This window comes from Heptranchias perlo, chromosome 41 (genome assembly GCF_035084215.1).
Source record: "Heptranchias perlo isolate sHepPer1 chromosome 41, sHepPer1.hap1, whole genome shotgun sequence".
Lineage (NCBI taxonomy): Eukaryota > Metazoa > Chordata > Chondrichthyes > Hexanchiformes > Hexanchidae > Heptranchias > Heptranchias perlo.
This window is the reverse complement of record NC_090365.1, coordinates 15,704,995-15,729,138: the sequence shown is the minus strand read 5'-3', so window position 1 is coordinate 15,729,138 and position 24,144 is coordinate 15,704,995. Positions and strand designations below refer to the sequence as shown.

The window sequence follows — 24,144 nt, the reverse complement described above, 5'->3', positions numbered from 1 at the left end:
AATCGTGGCTCTCAAAGGGAATTGGATAAGTACTTGAAGGGAAAAATTTACAGGGCTACGTGGAAAGGGCGGGGGAGTGGGACTAGCTGGATTGGTCTTGCAGGGAGTTGGCATGGACTTGACAGGCCGAATGGCCTCCTTCCGTGCTGTAACAATTCTATGATTCTGTGATGAGAGTTAACCACGTTGGTGTGGGACTGGGCTCGCATATAGGACCAGACTGGGTAAGGACGGCAGGTTTCCTTCCCTAAAGGACATCAGGGCACCAGTTGGGTTTTTACAGCAATCCGTCAGCTTCATGGTCACTTTTACTGAAATCCTAGATCAAAATTCCAAACTGCCATGGTGAGATTTGAACTCGCATTCTCTGGATTATTAGCCCAGTTCTCAGTAACATAACCACCACACTGCACTACCCGCTATGTTATAACCTCTGTGTATTTCTAAGTTTAGCTATGATTTATGTAAGGGATAGAAATCTGTTGAGTTGCCTTGATTGTCAGCTCACCCTGTCCAGGAATGAGGGGCCCGGGCCCCCGGTCGTGAGGGGCCGTGTTTGTGCTGTGACTGTTGCTCTTTCTGTTCCTTTCCCCAGGTCCGGTGTTGTGTGCAGGGTCAAGTATTGCAACTCTCTGCCAGACATTCCCTTTGATCCGAAGTTTGTCACATATCCATTTGATCCCAACAGGTACGGTAACGGTTGTTCCTGTCGGTCTGCAGGTTTAACCTGTCTCTCTCCTTGCTGATGATGCCATCGTTTCTGCTCTCGGTTCAGAGAAGCGGGGCTGTGGACAGCTCTGGGCCACCAGCCTGCTCACCGTGAGTTGGAGGGGTAGGGAAGAAGGAGGCTTCGGCCTCTGAACAGGCCAGCAAAGAGAGCAAAGGGCTTGATGCATCCTCTTCCCTGATGTGAGAGGAAGCTACTCCCTCAGCATGAAGAGCGGGGCTGGGATAAAGGGAAACAGTGAACAAAAGCTGAGTTAGAGAACTGAACGGTGGAGATTGTGGCTTGAATTTAATGCGGCCTGACGGTGGGTTGGGAAGGAAGCGTGTTGGGATGCTGGCCGTCGTCTGTTTGTATCGTTAATGACCAGAGACGGCAGCAGATCGGTGAGTGGTGCAGAGTGAGGTAACAGTGTGAGGTTGGATATTTTGGGTGTAACTGGAGAAGCGCTGCCTGGGTGGGTGAACAGTGGGTTTGGGGATCCAGGCCTGTGTCATTAAAAGCTGACAGCAGCAAAAGGCCCAAGGGAAGCTGGGCTTGCAGACAAGGGAATTAGACTATAAAAGGAAGGAAGCACCGCGGAGTGTTGGCCAACTTCATCCGCAATATTGTGGGTGGCCTGTCTGTCCCGTTTCCCCCCCACCTGTCCCCCCAGCAGTCGGCCTCAGTTGGAGAAACACAGGGCAGTACCGGATCGGTGTGGGAGATCACCCGGTGTCCTGGCAACCATTCCCTACCCCCCACCCCCCAAAAAACACCACCAAAATCAGATTAACGGACCATTCACCTTATTGCAAGACCTTGCTGCAAGCAGAATGGCAGCCTCGTTTGTTGTAATTGTTTGTGTGAAATGCATTGGGCTGTTTGAGATGGAGCTGAGACTCTGTAACTGTCGGTCATTGAAGTGAGTTGATTTAAATACTGTGTTTTTTTAGTTGTTTTGAGGCAAGTGCAATAAATAGTTTGCTGCAGCACTGAATGTTTTATGCTGTGTATTTTCCAGGTTTGTGCAGTATAAAGCTACCTCTCTCGAAAAACAGCACAAGCATGAGCTGTTAACGGAGCCAGATCTGGGCGTCGTGATTGATCTCATCAACCCAGATACGTACAGGATCGATAACAACGGTAAGGCCCAGGCCCATCTACAGCAACTCCGGCTCTGCACATCTCTGCTCCCTGTAGATCTGCTGAGGGGGCTGTGCACTGCACACCGACACCCCCCCCCCCCTCACCCCCTCAAACACACGGGGCCCCGTTCTCTCTCTCCCCCACCCTCCCCACAACAATCCACCCCCACACAGGTATTGTTGATTGTGATTGGGTGGCAAGGAGAAGTGGGCGCACTTGGATGATTGACTATTTATGCACAGCACCTGCCACATGAGGGTTCCTGTAGGCCTATCGCCTGTGCTCATCCTTCCCTCTACAGACCACGGGGGGCCATGCCCTATTGAGTAAGAGTAGGAAACTCTCCCTTACTGAGAACATGAGAAGAAACTACTTATGGGAGAGTTCAGGGAGAGTTTACGATCTTAAGAATGTTTGATGGGACAGTGTAGAGGGAGCTTTACTCTGTATCTAACCCGTGCTGTACCTGCCCTGGGAGTGTTTGATGGGACAGTGTGGAGGGAACTTTACTCTGTATCTAACCCGTGCTGTACCTGCCCTGGGAGTGTTTGATGGGACAGTGTGGAGGGAACTTTACTCTGTATCTAACCCGTGCCGTACCTGCCCTGGGAGATGATACTGGCGATTTCACATATTCCATTGCATACCTTCTGTGGCCAAGTAAAGGCTATGTTGGGTTGGGAGGGGAAAAGGGAAAAGATTATATTGTGAAATAAAAAAACAAGTTGGCGTAACTCACTAACGGGAGTCGTGCGTTGGATGGAGTGACAGGGCTGAGGGGGGCTGTAATGCAGCCTGTCCACTACCTCATGAAGGAGACCTTTTTATTTGGCCTGTTTTTTTTTCTCTCTCCTGAAGAGTGCTGATTGTTGCTGGCGGTCATCTACAGGTGGAGCTCTTCCCCCGTACCTCACTCAAATGGTTATTGTTGTCAGCCTGTACAGTGAGTGTCAGCAGGCCCATCACACATTGGGGGGGGGGGGGTTGTCACAAGGATGCCTGATCCTGTCGTCACTTTTTGTGTGTGAACATGCAAGAATTGCAGCTGTCAGTAATCCCATTAGTTGTGTTAGACCAAACTTGTACATTCGGATACTTATTGCAGTGAAGTGGGATATGGGAAGAGACCCTGCAATATGTATTGTCTGATATTCTGAAGTAATTTTTTTCTGCAGATTAGTCTTTTGAAGTGATATAGTGCAAAGTTATACTATGTGTATGTATGTATATGTGTGATGTATATGTATATTTATGTATATATATATATATATATATATATATATATATAATATCTGCGTGTATACATTTGTGTGAATGTATGCGAACATGTGTGTATCATAGTAGGTACAGCGCAGGAAGAGGCCGTTCGGCCCATCGTGCCTGTGCTGGCTCTTTGAAAGAGCTATCCAGTTAGTATTAATAGAAGTTACAACATGGAAACAGGCCCTTCGGCCCAACATGTCCGTGTCGCCCAGTTTATACCACTAAGCTAGTCCCAATTGCCTGCACTTGGCCCATATCCCTCTATACCCATCTTACCCATGTAACTGTCCAAATGCTTTTTAAAAGACAAAACTGTACCCGCCTCTACTACTGCCTCTGGCAGCTCGTTCCAGACACTCACCACCCTTTGAGTGAAAAAATTGCCCCTCTGGACCCTTTTGTATCTCTCCCCTCTCACCTTAAATCTATGCCCCCTCGTTATAGACTCCCCTACCTTTGGGAAAAGATTTTGACTATCGACCTTATCTATGCCCCTCATTATTTTATAGACTTCTATAAGATCACCCCTTAACCTCCTACTCTCCAGGGAAAAAAGTCCCAGTCTGTCTAACCTCTCCCTGTAAGTCAAACCATCAAGTCCCGGTAGCATCCTAGTAAATCTTTTCTGCACTCTTTCTAGTTTAATAATATCCTTTCTATAATAGGGTGACCAGAACTGTACACAGTACTCCAAGTGTGGCCTCACCAATGCCCTGTACAACTTCAACAAGACATCCCAACTCCTGCATTCAATGTTCTGACCAATGAAACCAAGCATGCCGAATGCCTTCTTCACCACCCTATCCACCTGTGACTCCACTTTCAAGGAGCTATGAACCTGTACTCCTAGATCTCTTTGTTCTATAACTCTCCCCAACGCCCTACCATTAACGGAGTAGGTCCTGGCCCGATTCGATCTACCAAAATGCATCACCTCACATTTATCTAAATTAAACTCCATCTGCCATTCATCGGCCCACTGGCCCAATTGATCAAGATCCCGTTGCAATCCCAGATAACCTTCTTCACTGTCCACAATGCCACCAATCTTGGTGTCATCTGCAAACTTACTAACCATGCCTCCTAAATTCTCATCCAAATCATTAATATAAATAACAAATAACAGCGGACCCAGCACCGATCCCTGAGGCACACCGCTGGACACAGGCATCCAGTTTGAAAAACAACCCTCGACAACCACCCTCTGTCTTCTGTCGTCAAGCCAATTTTGTATCCAATTGGCTACCTCACCTTGGATCCCATGAGATTTAACCTTATGTAACAACCTACCATGCGGTACCTTGTCAAATGCTTTGCTGAAGTCCATGTAGACCACGTCTACTGCACAGCCCTCATCTATCTTCTTGGTTACCCCTTCAAAAAACTCAATCAAATTCGTGAGACATGATTTTCCTCTCTCAAAACCATGCTGACTGTTCCTAATTAGTCCCTGCCTCTCCAAATGCCTGTAGATCCTGTCCCTCAGAATAGTCCCATTCCCCTGCTCTTTCCCCATAGCCCTGTAAATTTTTTCCCTTCAAGTATTTATCCAGTTCCCTTTTGAAAGTTATTATTGAATCTGTTTCCACCGCCCTTTCAGGCAGCGCATTCCAGATCATCACAACTCGCTGCCTAAAAAAAGATGTTTCCTTGTGTTGCTTCTGGCTCTTTCGCCGATCACCTTTCATCTGTGTTCTCTGGTTACCGACCCTTCTGCCACTCGAAGCAGAATAAATAAGGAGAAACCATCAAAACTGTTCATGATTTTGAACCTCTATCAAATCTCCCCTTAACCTTCTCTGCTCTAAGGAGAACAACCCCAGCTTCTCCAGTCTCTCCACGTAACTGAAGTTCCTCATCCCTGGAACCATTCTCGTAAATCTCCTCTGCACCCTCTCCAAGGCCTTGACATCTTTCCTAAAGTGTGGTGCCTAGAATTGAACACGATACTACAGCTGAGGCCTAACCAGTGTTTTATAAAGGTTTAGCATAACTTCCTTGCTTTTGTACTCTGTGCCTCTATTAATAAAGCCCAGGATCCCGTTTGCTTTTTTAACAGCCTTCTCAACTTGTCCTGCCACCTTCAAAGATTTGTCTATGTGCACAACCAGGTCTCCCTATTCCTGCACCCCTTTTAAAATTGTACCATTTAGTTTATATTGCCTCTCCTCATTCTTCCTTCCAAAATGTATCACTTTACACTTCTCTGCGTTAAATTTCACCTGCCACGTGACTGCCCATTTCACCAGTCTGTCTATGTCCTCCTGAAGTCCGTTACTATCCTCAACGTTGTTGACTACATTTCCGAGTTTTGTGTCATCTGCAAGCTTTGAAATTATACCCTGTATACCCAAGTCCAGGTCATTAATATCAAAAAGAGCAGTGGTCCTAATACCGACCCCTGGGGAACACCACTGTAAACTTCCCTCCAACTGTTCACCACTACTCTCTGCTTTCTGTCCATTAGCCAATTTTGTATCCATGCTGCCACTGTCCCTTTAATCCCATGGGCTTTAATTTTGCTAACAAGTCTAATATGTGGTACTTTATCAAACGTCTTTTGAAAGTCCATTTACACAACGTCAACCGCACTGCCCTCATCAACCCCCTCCATTATTTCATCAAAGAACTCAATCAAGTTTGTCAAACACGATTTTCTTCAACAAATCCGTGCTGACTTTCATTTATTGGCTCATACTTGTCCGAGTGCCCTGCTAATCTATTTTCATACTCTCTCTTTGCCCCTCTTATTCCCTTTTTCAGATCTCCCCTGTACTTTCTGTAATCCGCCTGGTTCTCTACTGTATTATGAACCGTACATTTGTTGTAAGACTCCTTTTTCTGTTTCATTTTAAGCTCTATATCTTTAGTCATTCAGGGAGCTCTAGCTTTGGATGCCCTTCCTTTCCCCCTTGTGGAAATGTGTCTGCTCTGTACCCGAACCAACTTGTCCTTGAAGACCTCCCATTATTCAATTACTGTTTCACCTGCCAATTTTTGATTCCAATCCGCCTGGACAAGATCCCTTTTTAACTCACTGAAATGAGCCCTCCTCCAGTTAAGTATTTTCACATTTGATTGTTCCATGTACTTTTCCATAACTATTCTAAATCTAATGATGTTATGATCACTATTCTCCAAATGCTCCCCCACTGAAACATGCTCCACCTGCCTCACTTCATTCTCCAGAACTAGATCCAGCACTGCTTCCTTCCTCATTGTGTTGGAAACACACTGTTCCAGAAAGTTCTTGTACACATTTCAGGAATTCCTCCCCCTCTTTGTCCTTTACACTGTTACTGCCCCAGCCTATATTGGGATAATTGAAGTCCCCTATTATCACATACTTTGTGTTTGTGTGTGTATATTTGTGTATGTGCGGGTGTGTGTGTATATATGTTTTTTTTTATTCGTTCATGGGATGTGGGCATCGCTGGCGAGGCCAGCATTTATTGCCCTTGAGAAGGTGGTGGTGAGCCGTCTTCTTGAACCGCTGCAGTCCGTGTGGTGAAGGTTCCCCCACAATGCTGTTAGGAAGGGAGTTGCAGGATTTTGACCCAGCGACGATGAAGGAACGGCGATATATTTCCAAGCCAGGATGATGTGTCTTGGAGGGGACGTGCAGGTGGTGTTCCCATGCACCTGCTGCCCTTGTCCTTCTAGTTGGTGGAGGTTACAGGTTTGTGAGGTGCTGTCGAAGAAGCCTTGGTGAGTTGTTGCAGTGCATCTTGTAGATGGTACACACTGCAGCCACAGTGCACTAGTGGTGGAGGGAGTGAATGTTTAAGGTGGTGGATGGGGTGCCAATCAAGTGGGCTGCTTTGTCCCAGATGGCGTGAGCTTCTTGAGTGTTGTTGGAGCTACACTCATCCAGGCAAATGGAGAGTATTCCATCACACTCCTGACTTGTGCCTTGTAGATGGTGGAAAGGCTTTGGGGAGTCAGGAGGTGAGTCACTCACTGCAGAATACCCAGCCTCTGACCTGCTCTTGTAGCCACAGTATTTATGTGGCTGGTCCAGTTAAGTTTCTGGTCAATGGTGACCCCCAGGATGTTGATGGTGGGGGATTCGGCAATGGTAATGTCATTAAATGTCAAGGGGAGGTGGTTAGACTCTCTCTTGTTGGAGAAGGTCATTGCCTTGTGTGACCCAAATGTTACTTGCCACTTATCAGCCCAAGCCTGAATGTTGTCCAGGTCTTGCTGCATGTGGGCACGGACTGCTTCATTATCTGAGGAATTGCGAATGCACAGTGTTCAGTTCCAATCAGCGAACATCCCCATTTCTGACCTTATGATGGAGGGAAGGTCATTGATGAAGCAGCTGAAGATGGTTGGGCCTAGGACACTGCCCTGAGGAACTCCTGCAGCAATGTCCTGGGGCTGAGATGATTGGCCTCCAACAGCCACTACCATCTTCCTTTGTGCTAGGTATGACTCCAGCCAATGAAGAGTTTTCCCCCTGATTCCCATTGCTCCCATTCTCTCTTGCACTCCTCATTGAACCAGGGCTGATCCAGAATTGTGTGTGTATATGTATGTGTGTGTGTATATATGTACATGTGTATGTGCTCGAGTCACTCGATAGTGATCAGGAGTAGAGTGAATGGCTGATTTTCGCTCTCGCGCAGTGGCACCAGGGCCAGCTGTTGTACACTATTCTGTCTTCAGGCTGTTCTGTACTGTTTTCAGGTTCAACAGCCCAGGAAACATTCTCCTGACCAGATTACATCCCTTGCAATTTGAAATCTGGGTCTTTTTCTTACTGCTCCTGAAGAATGCATGGAGCTGGGAATTAACAGTTACCCCAGTTGCGGTAAATTGATCACTGGAATGTGCATAGGATTCTCGCATCTTCAGTCTATTTAGACAAGTGGAAATAGCCTGTGAACTGGTGCCACCAGGTTAAAACAGCAACCAAACTTAATTACACAAACTCAGGTACAGTTTACACTAAGTACAGGACAATTAGGGTCCATGATACAGTTCAGCAGAGCTGGCACAGTGAAAGTTAACAGTCCCATCTTATTCTCCTAAGGTCGTGTTCCTTGGGGAATTTCATTGGATGTGTGTAAGCTAAATGCTTATAGTCTTTTGTATGAACAGCTTTAAGTCTACAGCATGAGGTAAGAAATTTGCAGAGAACTTGCTGTTAGCTACTTCGTTCCTTTTGAAGTAGGAAAACAATTACATTTTCCAGATATAAATTATCAGACCAAAGTAGTGTTGTTTTTGGACAGGCCTGGCCCATTCTCTCTGGCAGCTGTGAGATTTGACCTCTGACACCGTGTCAGCATCTGACGTTGGAAAAGGGTGAAGTTCATCTTCATTACTCGTTCTGAATTGAATGACGGCAACCAGTGATAGAGTCCCATCCTCTTTCCACCTACAGAGAAAGTGTTGGCAAATTTACATGGAACATGTTTTTACCGTGATATTTTTGGATGATCTCACCCAACCCCCAGTTTTGTAGTGTGAGAGATGTTGTCCTCTGATTGTGTCATCTCCTCTCCGCAGTGATCCTTGACATTGCAGACGAGAAATTACTGGAGGAGGAAATTCAGGCGCCATCCAGCTCAAAAAGGTAAGTGAGTAGAGATCCATCTTCAGCGCTGTGCGGGAGGGGCCGCGGGCTGCTCAGCGCTGTGTGGGAGGGGCCGCGGGCCTGTGGGCTGCCAGTATCCTTCTGTGGGCAGTCTATTCACCATGTTGTCGATCCAGCTAGTCATGCGCTCTACCCTTTTAGGACCTCAGAGCTGTCGAGCACAATTGCTACTGGTGACTGGCCCAACCTTTGATAGGTGACCAGGGGAATTCTTCTAACCTGGCTGTGTGTCACCTTGAAAAGGAAAGAAAGAACTTGCATTCGTATAGCGCCTTTCGCGATCTCAGGACGTCCCAAAGTGCTTTACAGCCAAAGACGCAATTTTGAAATGTAGTTACTGTTGTAATGTAGGAAATGCAGTAACCAATTTGCGCACAGCAAGGTCCCACAAACAGCAATGACCAGATAATCTGTTTTAGTGATGTTGATTGAGGGATAAATATTGGCCAGGATTCTGAGGAGAACTCCCATGCTCTTTTTCGATAAGTGCCATGTGATCTTTTGCGTCCACCTGAGGGGGCCTACGCCTCGTCTGAAAGACGGCACCTCAGACAGTGCAGCACTCCCTCAGAACTGCGCTGAAATATCAGCCTAGAATATGTGCTTAAGTCTCTTGAGTGGGACTTGAATAAATAGAAACAGCGCCTGAAGCACCAAGACATCCCAAAAGTCTTGCGAGGATCAACGTGAGCTGTCTTTGGCAATAACGTAAATTGTTTGGGATTGCAAATAACATACTCGCTCCCCTGGTTGACCATTCACTTAAAACCATCATTTTGTGGGCCAAAACAAATTCCCACCTGAGGTGTATCTAGCAGACAAACCGGCAAACTCAGGTTATTGATAAGAATACTTTGTGCTGCTTTTGTAATTAAACTCCCTGATACTCTGATTCTAGCAATACAAAAATACAAGATAAAAAAATTCAACCGAGCCAAACTTCATTTTGCCATACAGACACACAGCACCAATGGAGCAGTAATTAGATAGATGTGTGCGGTTTGCTTTTATTACACAAGGATGATAATGGTTCTGATTTTGGCAAGTAATGGCAGACGGAGTATAATGTGGGGAAATGTGAAATTATCCACTTTGGTAGGAAGAATAGAAATCAGAATATTTTTTTTAAAAGGTGAGAGACTAAGAAATGTTGGTGTTCAGAGGGATTTGGGTGTGCTTGCACACAATTCACAAAAAGTTAACATGCAGGTACAGCAAGCAATTAGGAAAGCAAATAGTATGTTGGCCTTTATTGCAAGAGGGTTGGAGTATAAGAGTAAGGAAGTCTTGCTGCAATTATACAGGGCTCTGATGGGACCACACCTGGAGTACCGTATACAGTTTTGATCTCCTTACCTAAGGAAGGATATACTTGCCTTAGAGGCGGTGCAACAAAGTTTCTGGGATGAGAGATTTGTCCTATGAGGAGAGATTGAGTAGAATGGGCCTATACTCTCTGGAATTTAGAAGAATGAGTGGTGATCTCATTGAAACATATAAAATTCTTAGAGGGCTTGAGAGGGTAGATGCAGAGAAGCTGTTTCCCCTGGCTGGAGAGTCTAGAACTAGAGAGCATAGTCTCAGAATAGGGGATTGGCCATTTAGGACCAAGATGAGGAAAAATTTCATTACTCAGAGGGTTGTGAATATTTGGAATTCTCTACTCCAGAGGGCTGTGGATGCTCAGTCGTTAAATATATTCAAGACTGAGATCGATAGATTTTTGGACTCTAGGGGAATCAAGGGATATGGGGATCAGGCGGGAAAGTGGAGTTGAGGTAGAAGATCAGCCAGGATCTTATTGAATGGCGGAGCAGGCTCGAGGGGCCGCGTGGCCTACTCCTGCTCCTATTTTTTATGTTCTTATTATAGAGCAGGGGAGAAATGGAATTCTGTACTCGGGCAGCATGAGTATTTAGTGGGGTGGGGGTTGAGTCCTTAAAGATTGAGCACCAGTTATTACTGAGTGGTAGTCTGTGTTGTTTGACTCTGTGTGTTTTGGTGCAGGTCACAGCAACATGCAAAGGTGGTGCCATGGATGAGAAAGACTGAATACATCTCCACAGAGTTCAACAGATATGGGATCTCCAATGAGAAACCTGAAGTCAAGTGAGTACGACATTGATGTGGGACTGTAACTCTCGCAGATTTAAAATACCATTATTCAAGAAGGGGAGTAGGGAAAAACCGGGGAACTACAGGCCAGTGAGCCTAACATCAGTGGTAGGAAAATTATTGGAAAAAATTCTGAAGGACAAAATTAGTCTCCACTTGGAGAAGCAAGGATTAATCAGGGATAGTCAACATGGCTTTGTCAAGGGAAGATCATGTCTGACTAATTTGATTGAATTTTTTGAGGGGGTGACTCGGCGTGTGGATGAGGGTAACGCAGTGGATGTGGTATACATGGATTTCAGTAAGGCCTTCGATAAAGTCCCCCACAGGAGACTGGTCAAGAAGGTACGAGCCCATGGAATCCAGGGTGCCTTGGCACTTTGGATACAAAACTGGCTTAGTGGCAGAAGTTAGAGGGTGATGGTCGAAGGTTGTTTTTGTGACTGGAAGCCTGTGGCCAGTGGGGTACCACAGGGATCGGTGCTGGGTCCCTTGCTGTTTGTGGTCTACATTAATGACTTGGATATGAATGTAAAAGGTATGATCAGTAAGTTCGCTGATGATACAAAGATTGGTAGGGTGGTAAATAGCGAGGAGGATAGCCTCAGTCTGCAGGACGATATAGATGGGTTGGTCAGATGGGCGGAACAGTGGCAAATGGAATTTAACCCGGAAAAGTGCGAGGTGATGCACTTTGGAGGGACTAACAAGGCAAGGGAATACACAATGAATGGGAGGACCCTAGGCAAGACAGAGGGTCAGAGGGATCTTGGTGTGCAAGTTCACAGGTCCCTCAAGGCGGCGGAACAGGTAGATAAGGTGGTAAAGAAGGCATATGGGATACTTGCCTTTATTAGCCGAGGCATAGAATATAAGAGCAAGGAGGTTATGATGGAGCTGTATAAAACACTGGTTAGGCCACAGCTGGAGTACTGTGTGCAGTTCTGGTCGCCACACTACAGGAAGGATGTAATCGCTTTGGAGAGGATGCAGAGGAGATTCACCAGGATGTTACCAGGGCTGGAGCACTTCAGCTATGAAGAGAGACTGGGAAGATTGGGTTTGTTTTCCTTGGAGCAGAGGAGGCTGAGGGGGGACATGATTGAGGTGTGCAAAATTATGAGGGGCACAGATAGGATGGATACTAAGGAGCTTTTTCCCTTCGTTGAGGGTACTATAACAAGGGGACATAGATTCAAGGTAAAAGGCGGGAGGTTTAGAGGGGATTTGAGAAAGAACTTTTTCACCCAGAGGGTGGTTGGAGTCTGGAACTCACAGCCTGAAAGGGTTGTGGAGGCAGGAACCCTCACAACATTCAAGAAGCATTTGGATGAGCACTTGAAATGCCATAGCATACAAGGCTACTGACCAAATGTTGGAATATGGGATTAGAGTAGACAGGGCTGATGGCCGGCGCGGACACGATGGGCCGAAGGGCCTCTATCCGTGCTGTATAACTCTATGACTCTATGACTCTATGAGATTGATTGAGAGGGCTGCTTAGTCTGTGTTTAAACATTGCCCTGTGAAACAGACCCATCGGGGATCCAGGTGATGTCCTTACTCGCTTGAAGCTGGCTGTGAGCCGTGTACTTCTAATTAAAATGTTTTTAAAAACTTTGATCAGAGAAGATGGCAATGGGAAACTGGCGAGATAGAGAATGGCGGCCAGAGGTCCCTGGGAAACGCTGGACGTGATCAGCTGGTCCCAGATTACCCCAGCTGGCTGCTTTATCCTCTTTCCAATTCTCCGCTGGCTGCTGGTTTCTTTCTCTGGCCGGAAATGGGGCAGATGCCTTCTGACATTGTTTAGTTACCAAACCCAGGTTTAAGTGTTTGGGGGTTATGGGCCCTGTCAGGCTCTGGGCAGAGGATATTAGGGACTGAGTGCGGTTCTGCAAAACTAGCATTCAGAGTGAGGACTTGTAAAGCCGATCTGGCCACGGTAGTATGTCCCAATGTGCTTCCGATTATTATAATCAGCTGAAGTTTCAGTTTAGACTTGTGGAATAACATGTACAAGAACAGCCCAGGAGTTCTCATCAGCTGCATTTTATTGGTGAGCATGAGGTGCAGGTGTTGTTCTGGTGTTTGAGGAATGTTCTTTTCGGTTTTGGGCTGTAACTTGCTCTAGTTCTGTTACTGTTCTTTCTTCTCTCCTCCCTCCAATACCAGGATTGGTGTATCTGTCAAACAGCAGTTCACAGAGGAGGAGATTTACAAGGACCGGGACAGCCAGATCGCAGCGATTGAAAAGACATTTGAAGATGCGAATAAAGAGGTAGACAAAAATACTCAAACAAACAGCACCAGAATTTCATGCCCCCATTATGGGGGGGGGAGGGTGGGGGGGTGAAGAGTACTAAACCCCCAATACCCACCATCCGCGGGGAGAGTACTAAACCCCCAATACCCACCATCCGCGGGGAGAGTACTAAACCCCCAATACCCACCATCCACGGGGAGAGTACTAAACCCCCAATACCCACCATCCACGGGGATAGTACTAAACCCCCAATACCACCATCCGCGGGGAGAGTACTAAACCCCCAATACCCACCATCCGCGGGGAGAGTACTAAACCCCCAATACCCACTATCCACGGGGAGAGTACTAAATCCCCAATACCACTATCCACGGGGAGAGTACTAAACCCCCAATACCCACCATCCACGGGGAGAGTACTAAACCCCCAATACCCACCATCCACGGGGAGAGTACTAAACCCCCAATACCCACCATCCGCGGGGAGAGTACTAAACCCCCAATACCACCATCCACGGGGATAGTACTAAACCCCCAATACCCACCATCCACGGGGATAGTACTAAACCCCCAATACCCACCATCCGCGGGGATAGTACTAAACCCCCAATACCCACCATCTGCGGGGAGAGTACTAAACCCCCAATACCCACCATCCACAGAGAGAGTACTAATCCCCCAAGACCACCATCCACAGGGAGAGTACTAAACCCCCAATACCCACCATCCACAGAGAGAGTACTAATCCCCCAAGACCACCATCCACAGGGAGAGTACTAAACCCCCAATACCCACCATCTGCGGGGAGAGTACTAAACCCCCAATACCCACCATCCACAGGGAGAGTACTAAACCCCCAATACCCACCATCCACAGGGAGAGTACTAAACCCCCAATACCCACCATCCCAAGGGAGCGGACCAGATTATACCTTCTCACTGCCCCGCCCCAATATGACTATCAAATTATACCACTCGGGGAAGTTTACCAATCTATGCTATAGTTAACCACCCCCTCCCCCAAGTAAGGGATTGTGGCAAACTGGACCTCTGAGAGTGCATCAAATATACCCACTTGCCTGAAGGGAGCGTCCAAACTCCCTGCCTCCTGAGGGTGTGAATCAAACTCTGGCCTCCCCTATGTGGGAATATTCCAAACCGGATCCCTCATTGAGGAAATGTAGCAAACCACAATCCCCCCCCACCCCAACCAGGGGTGTGCCAAATCAAAACCCCCTCCCCACAGGGGAGTGTCTAAACTAGAACCTGCCTCCCAGGAGCTCTACCAACCCACTCCTGAGGGAGTGGAACAAACCACGCTCCAAAGGGTGTTTACCTTATTATAGCCCCACCCCTGTACGGAAGGTGCTGTCAAAGCAGGTCACTTCAAGAGGCATCAGTCCATCAGCAGCTGAATGTAGAAACTTCAGGTTAATGTTTTGCTCTGAGCCGTGCTCTCCTTAGTTCAGGTGCTGACAGTCTGACCAAGGGTTAAACTGGCCTCTGTCGGCAGCTACTGGATCGGTGTGTTCCCAGCCTGTGTAACCTGTGAGATGGTTTGTGTGTGGGGCCGTTGTTTACTCTGGTGTCTCTCTGCATCCCCTAGGTCACTCAGCATTACAGCAAGCCTCGGGTTATCCCTGTGGAAGTCATGCCTGTCTTCCCTGATTTTAAGGTAAGTACCGTGGATGTGCTGCGTACTCTTGTGCTACATAGAATTTAATAGAATGTACAACACAGAAACAGGCCATTTGTCCCAACTGGTCTATGCCGGTGTTTATGCTCCACACAAGCCTCCTCCCTCCTTCATCTCATCCTGTCAGCACATCCTTCTATTCCTTTCTCCCTTGTCCATATCTAGCTTCCTCTTAAATGCATAAATGCTTGTGTATCGTCAACAAATGTTGAGATTGTGCTCCTTATAGCCAGGTCCAAGACATCATTATACACTGAACACAGAAATGGACCCAGGACTGAGAGCTGGGATATATCACTTATGAGCAATACCCATTGACCATAACTGTTTTCGGTTCAACAACTAACTTTCTATCCCTGCAGCTACATTTTGTACCATTCGCCTCTTGAGAAAATCTTGCTGATCACCTTCTGAAAATCTATATACTCGACATGTTTTAAGGGAAAATTGGATAAATATTTGAAGCAGGGAAAACAAAGGGCTATGGAGAAACAGCGGGGCAGTGGGATTAGTTTGGGATTGATACAGGACTACAGGGAGAGAGCGGGGCAATGGGATTAGTTTGGGATTGATACAGGACTACAGGGAGAGAGTGGGGCAATGGGATTAGTTTGGGATTGATACAGGACTACAGGGAGAGAGTGGGGCAATGGGATTAGTTTGGGATTGATACAGGACTACAGGGAGAGAGTGGGGCAATGGGATTAGTTTGGGGTTGATACTGGGCTATGGGGAGAGAGTGGGGCAATGGGATTAGTTTTGCAATTGCTACAAGGATATTGGGGAAGAAGAGCAGTGGGATTAGATTGTGATGGATACAGGGCTATGGGGAGAAAGCAGGGAAGCGGGATTAGTTTGGGATTCCTTTAACAAAGAGCCAGCAGAGACACAATGGGCCAAATTGCCGCCTCCTGTGCTGTGTGCTTTTATGATTCTAAGATTCTACTATTCTCGGGCCTTTTAGTCACTTTTTTTAAAGCTTTTTTTAAGCTCTGTATCCCTGGCCTCCTTTCTCCCCATTCACTTGGAGATTCTGCTTCACCTAATTTCCATTTTAATCCATTCAGGATTGCTGGTTCAGTTTGTTTCTTTCTCTGCGTCATTTATTAGCCCCTTTTGTTCCCTCAGAGGGTGGTAGGTCTGTGGAATTTGCTGCCCCAGGAAGCTGTGGAAGCTACATCATTAAATAAATTTAAAACAGAAATAGAGAGTTTCCTAGAAGTAAAGGGAATTAGGGGTTACGGGGAGCGGGCAGGAAATTGGACATGAATTTAGATTTGAGGTTAGGATCAGATCAGCCTTGATCTTATTGAATGGCAGAGCAGGCTCGAGGGGCCGATTGGCCTACTCCTGCTCCTATTTCTTATGTTCTTATGTTCCATTTTTCACTGCCCCTGTTAATTTCTATCATCTTTTTATGATTTGTCCTTTTTTAAAGTTGTGGAGCCTACTACACGATTGAAGCTTTCTCTTGGCAGGATCACATTTACATTTCTGACTTCCATTTTCCTGTTGTCCTCCTGCCTTGTTTTTCCTGTGTAATGGGAGGGTAACTGATAGTGTGGGAGGGAGGCTCATGTCCTGCACATTGAGCAGGGCCACCGTGAGTGGACCACTCTGCTGCCTCGGTTGCTCAGGGCTGCTCCTGGTGTGTACACGGGTCAGTGGGTGAAGAGAAAGAATCTGCATTTATATAGCACCATGGGACAGCTCAAAGTGTTTACAGCTTTACCTTTGAAGTGCAGTCATTATTATGTAGGCAGCCAATTGTGCACAGCAAGGTCCCGCAAACAGCAAATGTCCAGATGTTTGAAGGATAAATATTGGCCAGGACACCAGGAGAACTTCTTACTCTTCGGATAGTGCCATGGGATGTTTTTACGTCTACTGAGCAGGCAGACAGCCTCATTCAAAGACGGCACCTCTCCGTGCGGCCCTTTCAGTACTGGAGTCAAGGGCCAGCTGTGATTTTGTGCTCAAGTCTCTGGAGTGGGGTTTGAACCCACAACCTCTGACTCGGAGGCGAGAGTGCTACCCACTGACGCTTTCCCTGTCAGAGCCATTGCATGAGGGGTTATGGACACCTGATATAAACGTTTTTAGTCTGTGGCACCAAGTTTGTTCAGAGCTGCAGGTTTGGGAGTCTGGAGACCGATTGCTGTAGCTCCCGCTCTGATCCCCAGTAGCACTTTACACAGTGAGCGAAGGAATGCATTGAAGCTGGCTCTACTTACACTGGGATTGTTGAGGATTTCCATTTCCTTCTGTCTTTTCTTTAGATGTGGATTAACCCATGTGCACAGGTCATATTCGACTCTGACCCTGCACCGAAAGAGATCGCTGGACCAGGTGCCGTGGAGATGATGTCACAAGCTATGATCAGGTGAGGTGCCCCGATCCGAACTGCTGCTCATGTAAAGGAGACAGCCAGGAGCTCTGGAGGCTGCAAATCACCAAAACTCATGAGTTCAAAGTGTGACCTTACCTCATTAAAACTGCTGAATATACAGTGATTGGGTATCAAAGGATGGGATTATATTAGTTCTTGAAGGTGCGCCCACCTGGCTGAGTGAGACTACAAAGCAACTCGAAGAAGAAAAAAGCATTTCAGGCCATGAAGGAAAATAGCACAGAATTAAAACTGATTCAATACCAAAAGGGAGAGTAAAAAGGGCATTAAAACGGCAAAGAAAAATTGTGAATTGAATATGGCAAAAGAGATAATAAGAAAAACAAATTGTAAGTTATATTAGGAGAAAAAAGAAAAATGAGGGATGGAGTGGGGCCACTGAAAGTGGGATCGGGGAGGGCAGGACAACTGATGCTATACAGGCTGCAAAAGTGAAAAATACGATTTTTGCCTCAGTTTTTACTGAGGAGGAGATTGGGTACCTTATCTGATCTGGAGAGAGGACTAGAGGATGTTGCATAGATAAGTTGTGACACTGTTCACATCACAACCAGCATGGTTGCCGAACAGCTGTGTAAACATAAGATGAATAAATCTAGGGCCGGGTAAGGTGCATCCGAACATTCTTAAGGAAATAAGAGAGGAAATTGCAGGAACACTGACACAAATCTTCCAGAATCGCTGAATATTGGAGAGGTGCCTGGGGCAGGAGAGAGCCAGATGTTGCTCCTGTTTTTAAAGGGGTAGCAAAAATGACTCAGGAAACTGCAGACCAGTGACTTTAGCACCCATTGTGGGTAAAGTTATGGAAACCTTTATTAATAAGATTATGGAGCGTCTGGATAGCAATAAAATCATCAAAGATATGCGTTCATGAAGGGGAGGTCTTGTGACAAAGTGAATTTGTCACTGACTGGACTGTGTACCGAGGGTGGAGAGTGTACACGACCCGTCACTGAAGGGCATGTGTACCGAGGGTGGAGAGAGTACACGACCCGTCACTGAAGGGCATGTGTACCGAGGGTGGAGAGTGTACACGACCCGTCACTGAAGGGGATGTGTACCGAGGGTGGAGAGTACATGAGACACCAGGAATGTTATTGTTCAGCACTGGGATGTGGAGAAATGAGGAACCTTCTTCTGGATATTTCTGCTCATTAAGCCGCAGGGCTACCCCGGTTGGGGTAAACTCTGGGTTATTCCCAGTTAGTCTGTTCTGCTGAGTGAATGTCTGCGTAACTCCTGAAGTGCTGTCCCCTAGTACTGCCTCTCCCCTCTCCTTCCTCTGGTACCCCCCCTATTTGGTGCTGTCCCGCAGCTAGCCCCCGTAACCCTCCAGAATCATTGAGAGGCTGTAGACCATCACTAATGTGGATGTGGATCAGATTTAAATGTGACTGTCTCTCTCTCTCTCTCTCTCTCTCGCTCTATATATAGAGGTATGATGGATGAGGAAGGAAACCAGTTTGTCGCTTACTTCCTGCCGAATGAGGATACCACAAGGAAACGCAAGCGAGATAATGAGGAAGGCATCGATTACATGCCTGAGGACGTGTAAGTCAGTTATTAACTCTGATGTTCCTCTGGTCAGACTTCAGAGTAAGACTGATAGAGTTCAGTTTACTCTGGATCACAACAACGTGAGTTCTGAAAATGAGGAAGTCCCTAAATGTGAACCAGGGGCTGCACTGACTACACATAAGGACTTGAGCACAGTTATAAATGGGGGGTTGAAATAAGTAAATGGCTTGTTGAAGAGTGCCAAGGACAAGTACAGCACGGGTAAGATACAGAGTAAAGTTCCCTCTGCACTGTCCCATCAAACACTCCCCGGTGTGGTGCCGGTGGATTGGAGGACCGTTAAGAGTGTACTGTTTAAAAAGGGAGCGAGGGATAAACAGAGTAATTACAGGCCAGTCAATCTAACCTCCAGTGGTGGGCAAATTATTGGAATCAATTCTGAGGGACAGGAAGTGTGAGGTAATGGGGAGGGCAAACAAGCCAAGGGAGTACACAGTAAATGGGAGAATACTGAGAGGTGTAGAGGAACAGAGGGACCTTGGAGTGCATGTCCACAGATCCCTGAAGGTAGCAGGACAGGTGGTTAACAAAGCATGTGAGATACTTTCCTTTATTAGCCGAGGCATAGAATATAAGAGCAGGGAGATTATGCTAGGACTGTATAAAACACTCGTTAGGCCACAGCTTGAGTACTGAGTACAGTTCTGGTCACCACATTACAGGAAGGATGTAATTGCACTAGAGGGTGCAGAGGAGATTTACGAGGATGTTGCCAGGACTGGGGAATTTTAGCTATGGGGAAAGATTGGATAGGCCGGGGTTGTTTTCTTTGGAACAGAGGAGGCTGAGGGGTGATTTAATTGAGGTGTACAAAATTGAGGGGCTTAGATAGAGTGGACAGGAAGGACCTATTTTCCTTAGCAGAGAGGTCAATAACCAGGGGGCATAGATTTAAAGTGATTGGTAGAAGGATTAGAGGGGAGCTGAGGAAAATTTTTTTCCACCCAGAGGGTGGTGGGGGTCTGGAACTCACTGCCTGAAAGGGTGGTAGAGGCAGAAACCCTCACCACAGTACCTGGATGGGCACCTGAAGTGCCATAACCTACAAGGCTGCGGACCAAGTGCTAGAAAGTGGGTTTAGGTTGGGTGGCTCAATTTTGGCTGGCACGGACATGATGGGCTGAATGGCCTCCTTCTGCGTGTAAATTTTCTATGATTCTTTCTATGACTCAGGACAGGTACAGCGTGGGTTAGATACAGAGTAAAGCTCCCTCTACACTGTCCCATCAGTGTAAAGTTTGTGGGTGTGTGAGGGATGGTTCTGTGTCCCTGTGTAAGGGGGGTGTGTGAGTGTGAGATGGTTGTGTCCCAGTGTAAGGGGTGTGTGAATGTGCGATGGTTCTGTGTCCCTGTGTACAGGGGGTGTGTGTGTGTGTGAGATGGTTCTGTGTCCCTGTGTAAGGGGTGTGTGTGAGTGTGAGATGATTGTGTCCCAGTGTAAGGGGTGTGTGAATGTGCGATGGTTCTGTGTCCCTGTGTACAGGGTGTGTGTGTGTGTGTGAGATGGTTCTGTGTCCCAGTGTAAGGGGTGTGTGAGTGTGAGATGATTGTGTCCCAGTGTAAGGGGTGTGTGAATGTGCGATGGTTCTGTGTCCCTGTGTAGAGGGGGTGTGTGTGTGTGTGTGAGATGGTTCTGTGTCCCAGTGTAAGGGGTGTGTGAGTGTGAGATGGTTCTGTGTCCCAGTGTAAGGGGTGTGGGTGTGCAATGGTTCTGTGTTCCATGCTCAGAGTTTCTGCCTTTTCAGGTACGAGTACAAAATATCCAGAGAGTATAACTGGAACGTGAAGAATAAAGCCAGCAAAGGATACGAGGAAAACTATTTCTTCATCTTCCGGGATGGTGACGGAGTGTACTACAATGAGCTGGAGACCAGGTGAGCTGAGCGCTAACAACCCCCCAGCTGCTAAGTCAGTGAGGGCTGAGTGCAGCATCACAGACAGGCTCTGGGACAGCTTCTATCCAAGGGTGCAGCAGCTGGCGAGAGGCACTTGGACCTTAGTTATTTTTGCCACATCTGCTTCCACCCCTCCCTTGCCTCCTCCTTTTAAAGCCCCAAGATCCATGGTGATGCCCTTACCCCCCTCGCACAGCCTCTACACCGAGGAGCTCCTCATCTCTGGCCAGTTCAACATAAGCCTACTACTTGCCCTCCACTCTTCCAGCTGCTTTTTTTCCATCATCTTGCTGCACACCAATTCTCCCACCTACACCCACAGGCACTCCTTCGACCCCTGTTCCTCCTCTATACACTGCTCCTTGTTGAGGTTCCCCATGGCACAGTTTGCTGTGTAGAGACACTGTATGTGTGAGTTGCTGTTAATGTGAATCCGTGGCTGCAGCTTCCGGCTAACTGACTGCGTTATCTATTTCTTCAGAGTGCGTCTGAGCAAACGCCGTGCGAAGGGAGGTCACGGTGTTCAGTCAAACACCAACGCGATGCTGGTGGTGAAGCACAGAGACATGAACGAGAAAGAGCTGGAGGCACAGGTAGGTGAAGCTGCTCATAGCTCACCAACTTGTTGGCAAAACAATTCGACCTTTCTGAAGTACAGTGTAATTTTTTAAATAATAGAACTGCATTTACTATTTAATCAGAAACACTGGGTGTTCTTCACAGCACTGATGGTGTTTAGCAAAGCCTGACCTGCAACATCGTGTCAGCATCCACTTGTTGCTTTTCAGAGTGCTTCAATGTGGGTAATGTTAACTGATAAAACAAAGTGACGGGTCCTGATATTAGATTAGATTGCTGACTAACCCCGCATTGATCATAAAACTGGAGTCCACTCTTTTTTTTAAAAAAATAATAATAAAGCAGTGGCCTTTCACCCCAGCGTACTGGACCCGGGCCAGCATCAGTGGGAGATCAAGGCCAGTGATGAGCTGCAGTCTGCGTTATACCATCAGAGTAATATAAGAGAGTGCCTGTTGGTGAGTGCTCGCTCCTCACTGCCCTGGTATCCTTCTCTACACTGTATCAGATGGGATGATTTATTAGCTTGTGAAGATTACGTCAGAATGTACAGGATGGGGAGACCCCTGAGTTTTGGCTGGTTCCAAAATCCCATCTGCTGCATCCCTCGTACCCCCTCGATCACATTCCCTGCAAACGTCTATCCTCTTCAATCACTCTGACCTTTGGCCTCCTACACTGTTCCAATGAAGTTCATTGCAAGCTCAGGATCAGCACCTCATCTCGTTACTCAGTAGTTTGTCGCCCCCCCCCCCCCCCCGGCCTTAACGTCGACTTTAAGAACTTCAGACCTTCACTACAGCTCCCATGTTCTCTCCAGCAGTAAGTGCTGGCAGTGCAGGATGGCTGTTTCTGGGGTGGGGGGGTGCGGGAGGGTGCCGGCGTTTCTAGTGGGGGGGGGCCGGCGTTTCTGGAGGGGGGGGGTCAGGAGATGACATCTCACTCCGCTCGTGCACCTCACACCTTCCCCTCCAAGATTTTTTTTTGTTAGAACAAGGTAGATTCCAGGGTGAGAGGGTAGAAATGTTCAAAATTATTGAAGTTTGAGACAGGGTGATAGAAGCAGACTGTTCCCAGTAGTTGAGGGTCAAGCACAGGGGGCCAGAGATACAAGATTAAATGTAAGAGATTTAGAACAGAGCGCAGGAGAAACCTCTTCACACAGAGTGTTGTGAGGCTGTAGAATTCAGTTCAATGGTCAGAGGTTGAGGCAGAAACTGTCAGCATTCAAGATTAGATTGGAGAGGTGGATGAAGGGAAATGGGAACTGGGTGGGTTGACCTCCTCACGTGGAGGGAGAGGGATAATGTCCAGGTGCTCCTGTGGGCAGGGTCCAGCTCTGTAGAGGAGGGAGAGGAATAGATGCTGTTCAGCCTCGCTGGAGACCCAGAATCCTGAGGCCAGCTTTTCCAGGAGATATTCTCTGAATGTTGTTGTATTGTTTTCTCCGCAGGAAGCCAGACGGGCTCAACTGGAGAATCACGAGCCAGAGGATGAAGAGGAAATGGAGCATGGGAAAAGGATCCAGGGATCAGGTGAAGGCTTTTTGTCCAGAGGGTCCCCCCCCCCCCCCCCCGGGGTCCCCGTTCCTCTCCTCCCCTCCCCCCGGGGTCATCCCGTCTCCTCTCTCTTCCCCCTCCCCCCGGGGTCGGGTCGTCTTGTCTCCTCCCCCCGAGCCCCGGGGTCGCTGTTGCAACCTCACATAAAGTCAGTTTGAATCAGTGAGTGTTCAGATGTAATAAACTCCCGATGGTTTGTGACTTTCTGTTGGTTTTAATAATACTTTGGTGATTATACCACACTTGCCTTTAGTATTTGGGCCCTGTGGGAGGAGGGGGCAGGGTCGTGGGAATTGGAGCTCTCTGCTTAACTGATGCATTGTTTCTGTTCATTAGAAGATGAAAAAGACAAAGAAAGTGGCAGTGAGAAGGCAGTCAGTGCGGAGGAGCACTCGGGGAGTGAAAGCGAACATGAGGAGGACAAAGCGAGCAAGAGGAGTGGGAGCGACGCGGAGAGCAATAGTGGGGACGAGCGACAGGCTCGCGAGGCCCGTGATAAGGAGGAGATCTTCGGCAGTGACGATGACAGTGACAACGAGGATCAGCAGAACGAGAGCGGCCAGGAGGAGAGCGGCAGTGACAATGAGCAGCAGAGTGAGGAGGAAGAGCGCAGGAGCCGCAGCAGGAGCGTCTCAAACAGCGGCAGCGAGCACTCAGACGAGAACCACCAGCCTGTGCAAAGTGGCAGTGAGCAGGGCACCGATTCGAGCGAGAATGAGGGAAGTGGCAGCGAGAGCGACTGAAAAAAGCATAGCCACGGGCTGGCTGCCTGCAGTGGGTTCTGATGGACTGGGACATTGTCTTATAGATTTGCTGGGACTTTGGGACTTCAGTGACCGTACCCCTCTCCCCTCCCCTTTCTATCTGTTTACACAGTTGGTGAGTATCGCGCAGTTCTGTATGTTTAAGGCTCGAGTAACTGACCCAGGTACATAGTGGGTGTGGAAGATTGTAACATTTGGCTGGCTGACTGGTGTTTACGCTCATTTTTATAAGCATTTGTATAAAACTGCAACATTCTACATATCCTAAGTAGAGATTAAAAATCCATCTGTGTTAAACCTGATATTGAGGTGACTGAAGCATGTGTGGTCAGACTACAAAAGGAGACTTTGTAGGACACGAGTTCCCAGCTTCAAACGAGAATTGAAATATTTCTGTTTGAGGGAAACGCATCTACTTTTCTACTACCTGTTTTTCTGAAATTTGTAACGGGCAGAACTTTGTGAGACAGTTTTAGCGATGTTTCTAATTCCGGAAGTGATTGGGACATGCTTGTTACAGGCTCCAGGCTGTATGTTTTATGATTGGGTTTCAGCTGCTCC

General features: G+C 47.4%; 1 protein-coding gene across 1 annotated transcript; it reads left to right on the top strand.

The window, feature by feature from the left end:
* Positions 1–267: 267 nt before the first annotated feature.
* paf1 (PAF1 homolog, Paf1/RNA polymerase II complex component) lies at positions 268–23,885 on the top strand. Its single transcript, XM_067975155.1, has 12 exons — positions 268–688; positions 1,728–1,849; positions 8,633–8,699; positions 10,728–10,829; positions 13,011–13,116; positions 14,706–14,774; positions 17,075–17,178; positions 18,643–18,759; positions 20,532–20,660; positions 21,163–21,274; positions 22,714–22,795; positions 23,156–23,885. Exons 1-12 carry the CDS (start codon positions 456–458, stop codon positions 23,560–23,562), a joined length of 1,650 nt encoding a protein of 549 aa, XP_067831256.1. The 5' UTR covers positions 268–455; the 3' UTR covers positions 23,563–23,885.
* The last annotated feature ends 259 nt before the right edge of the window (positions 23,886–24,144 follow it).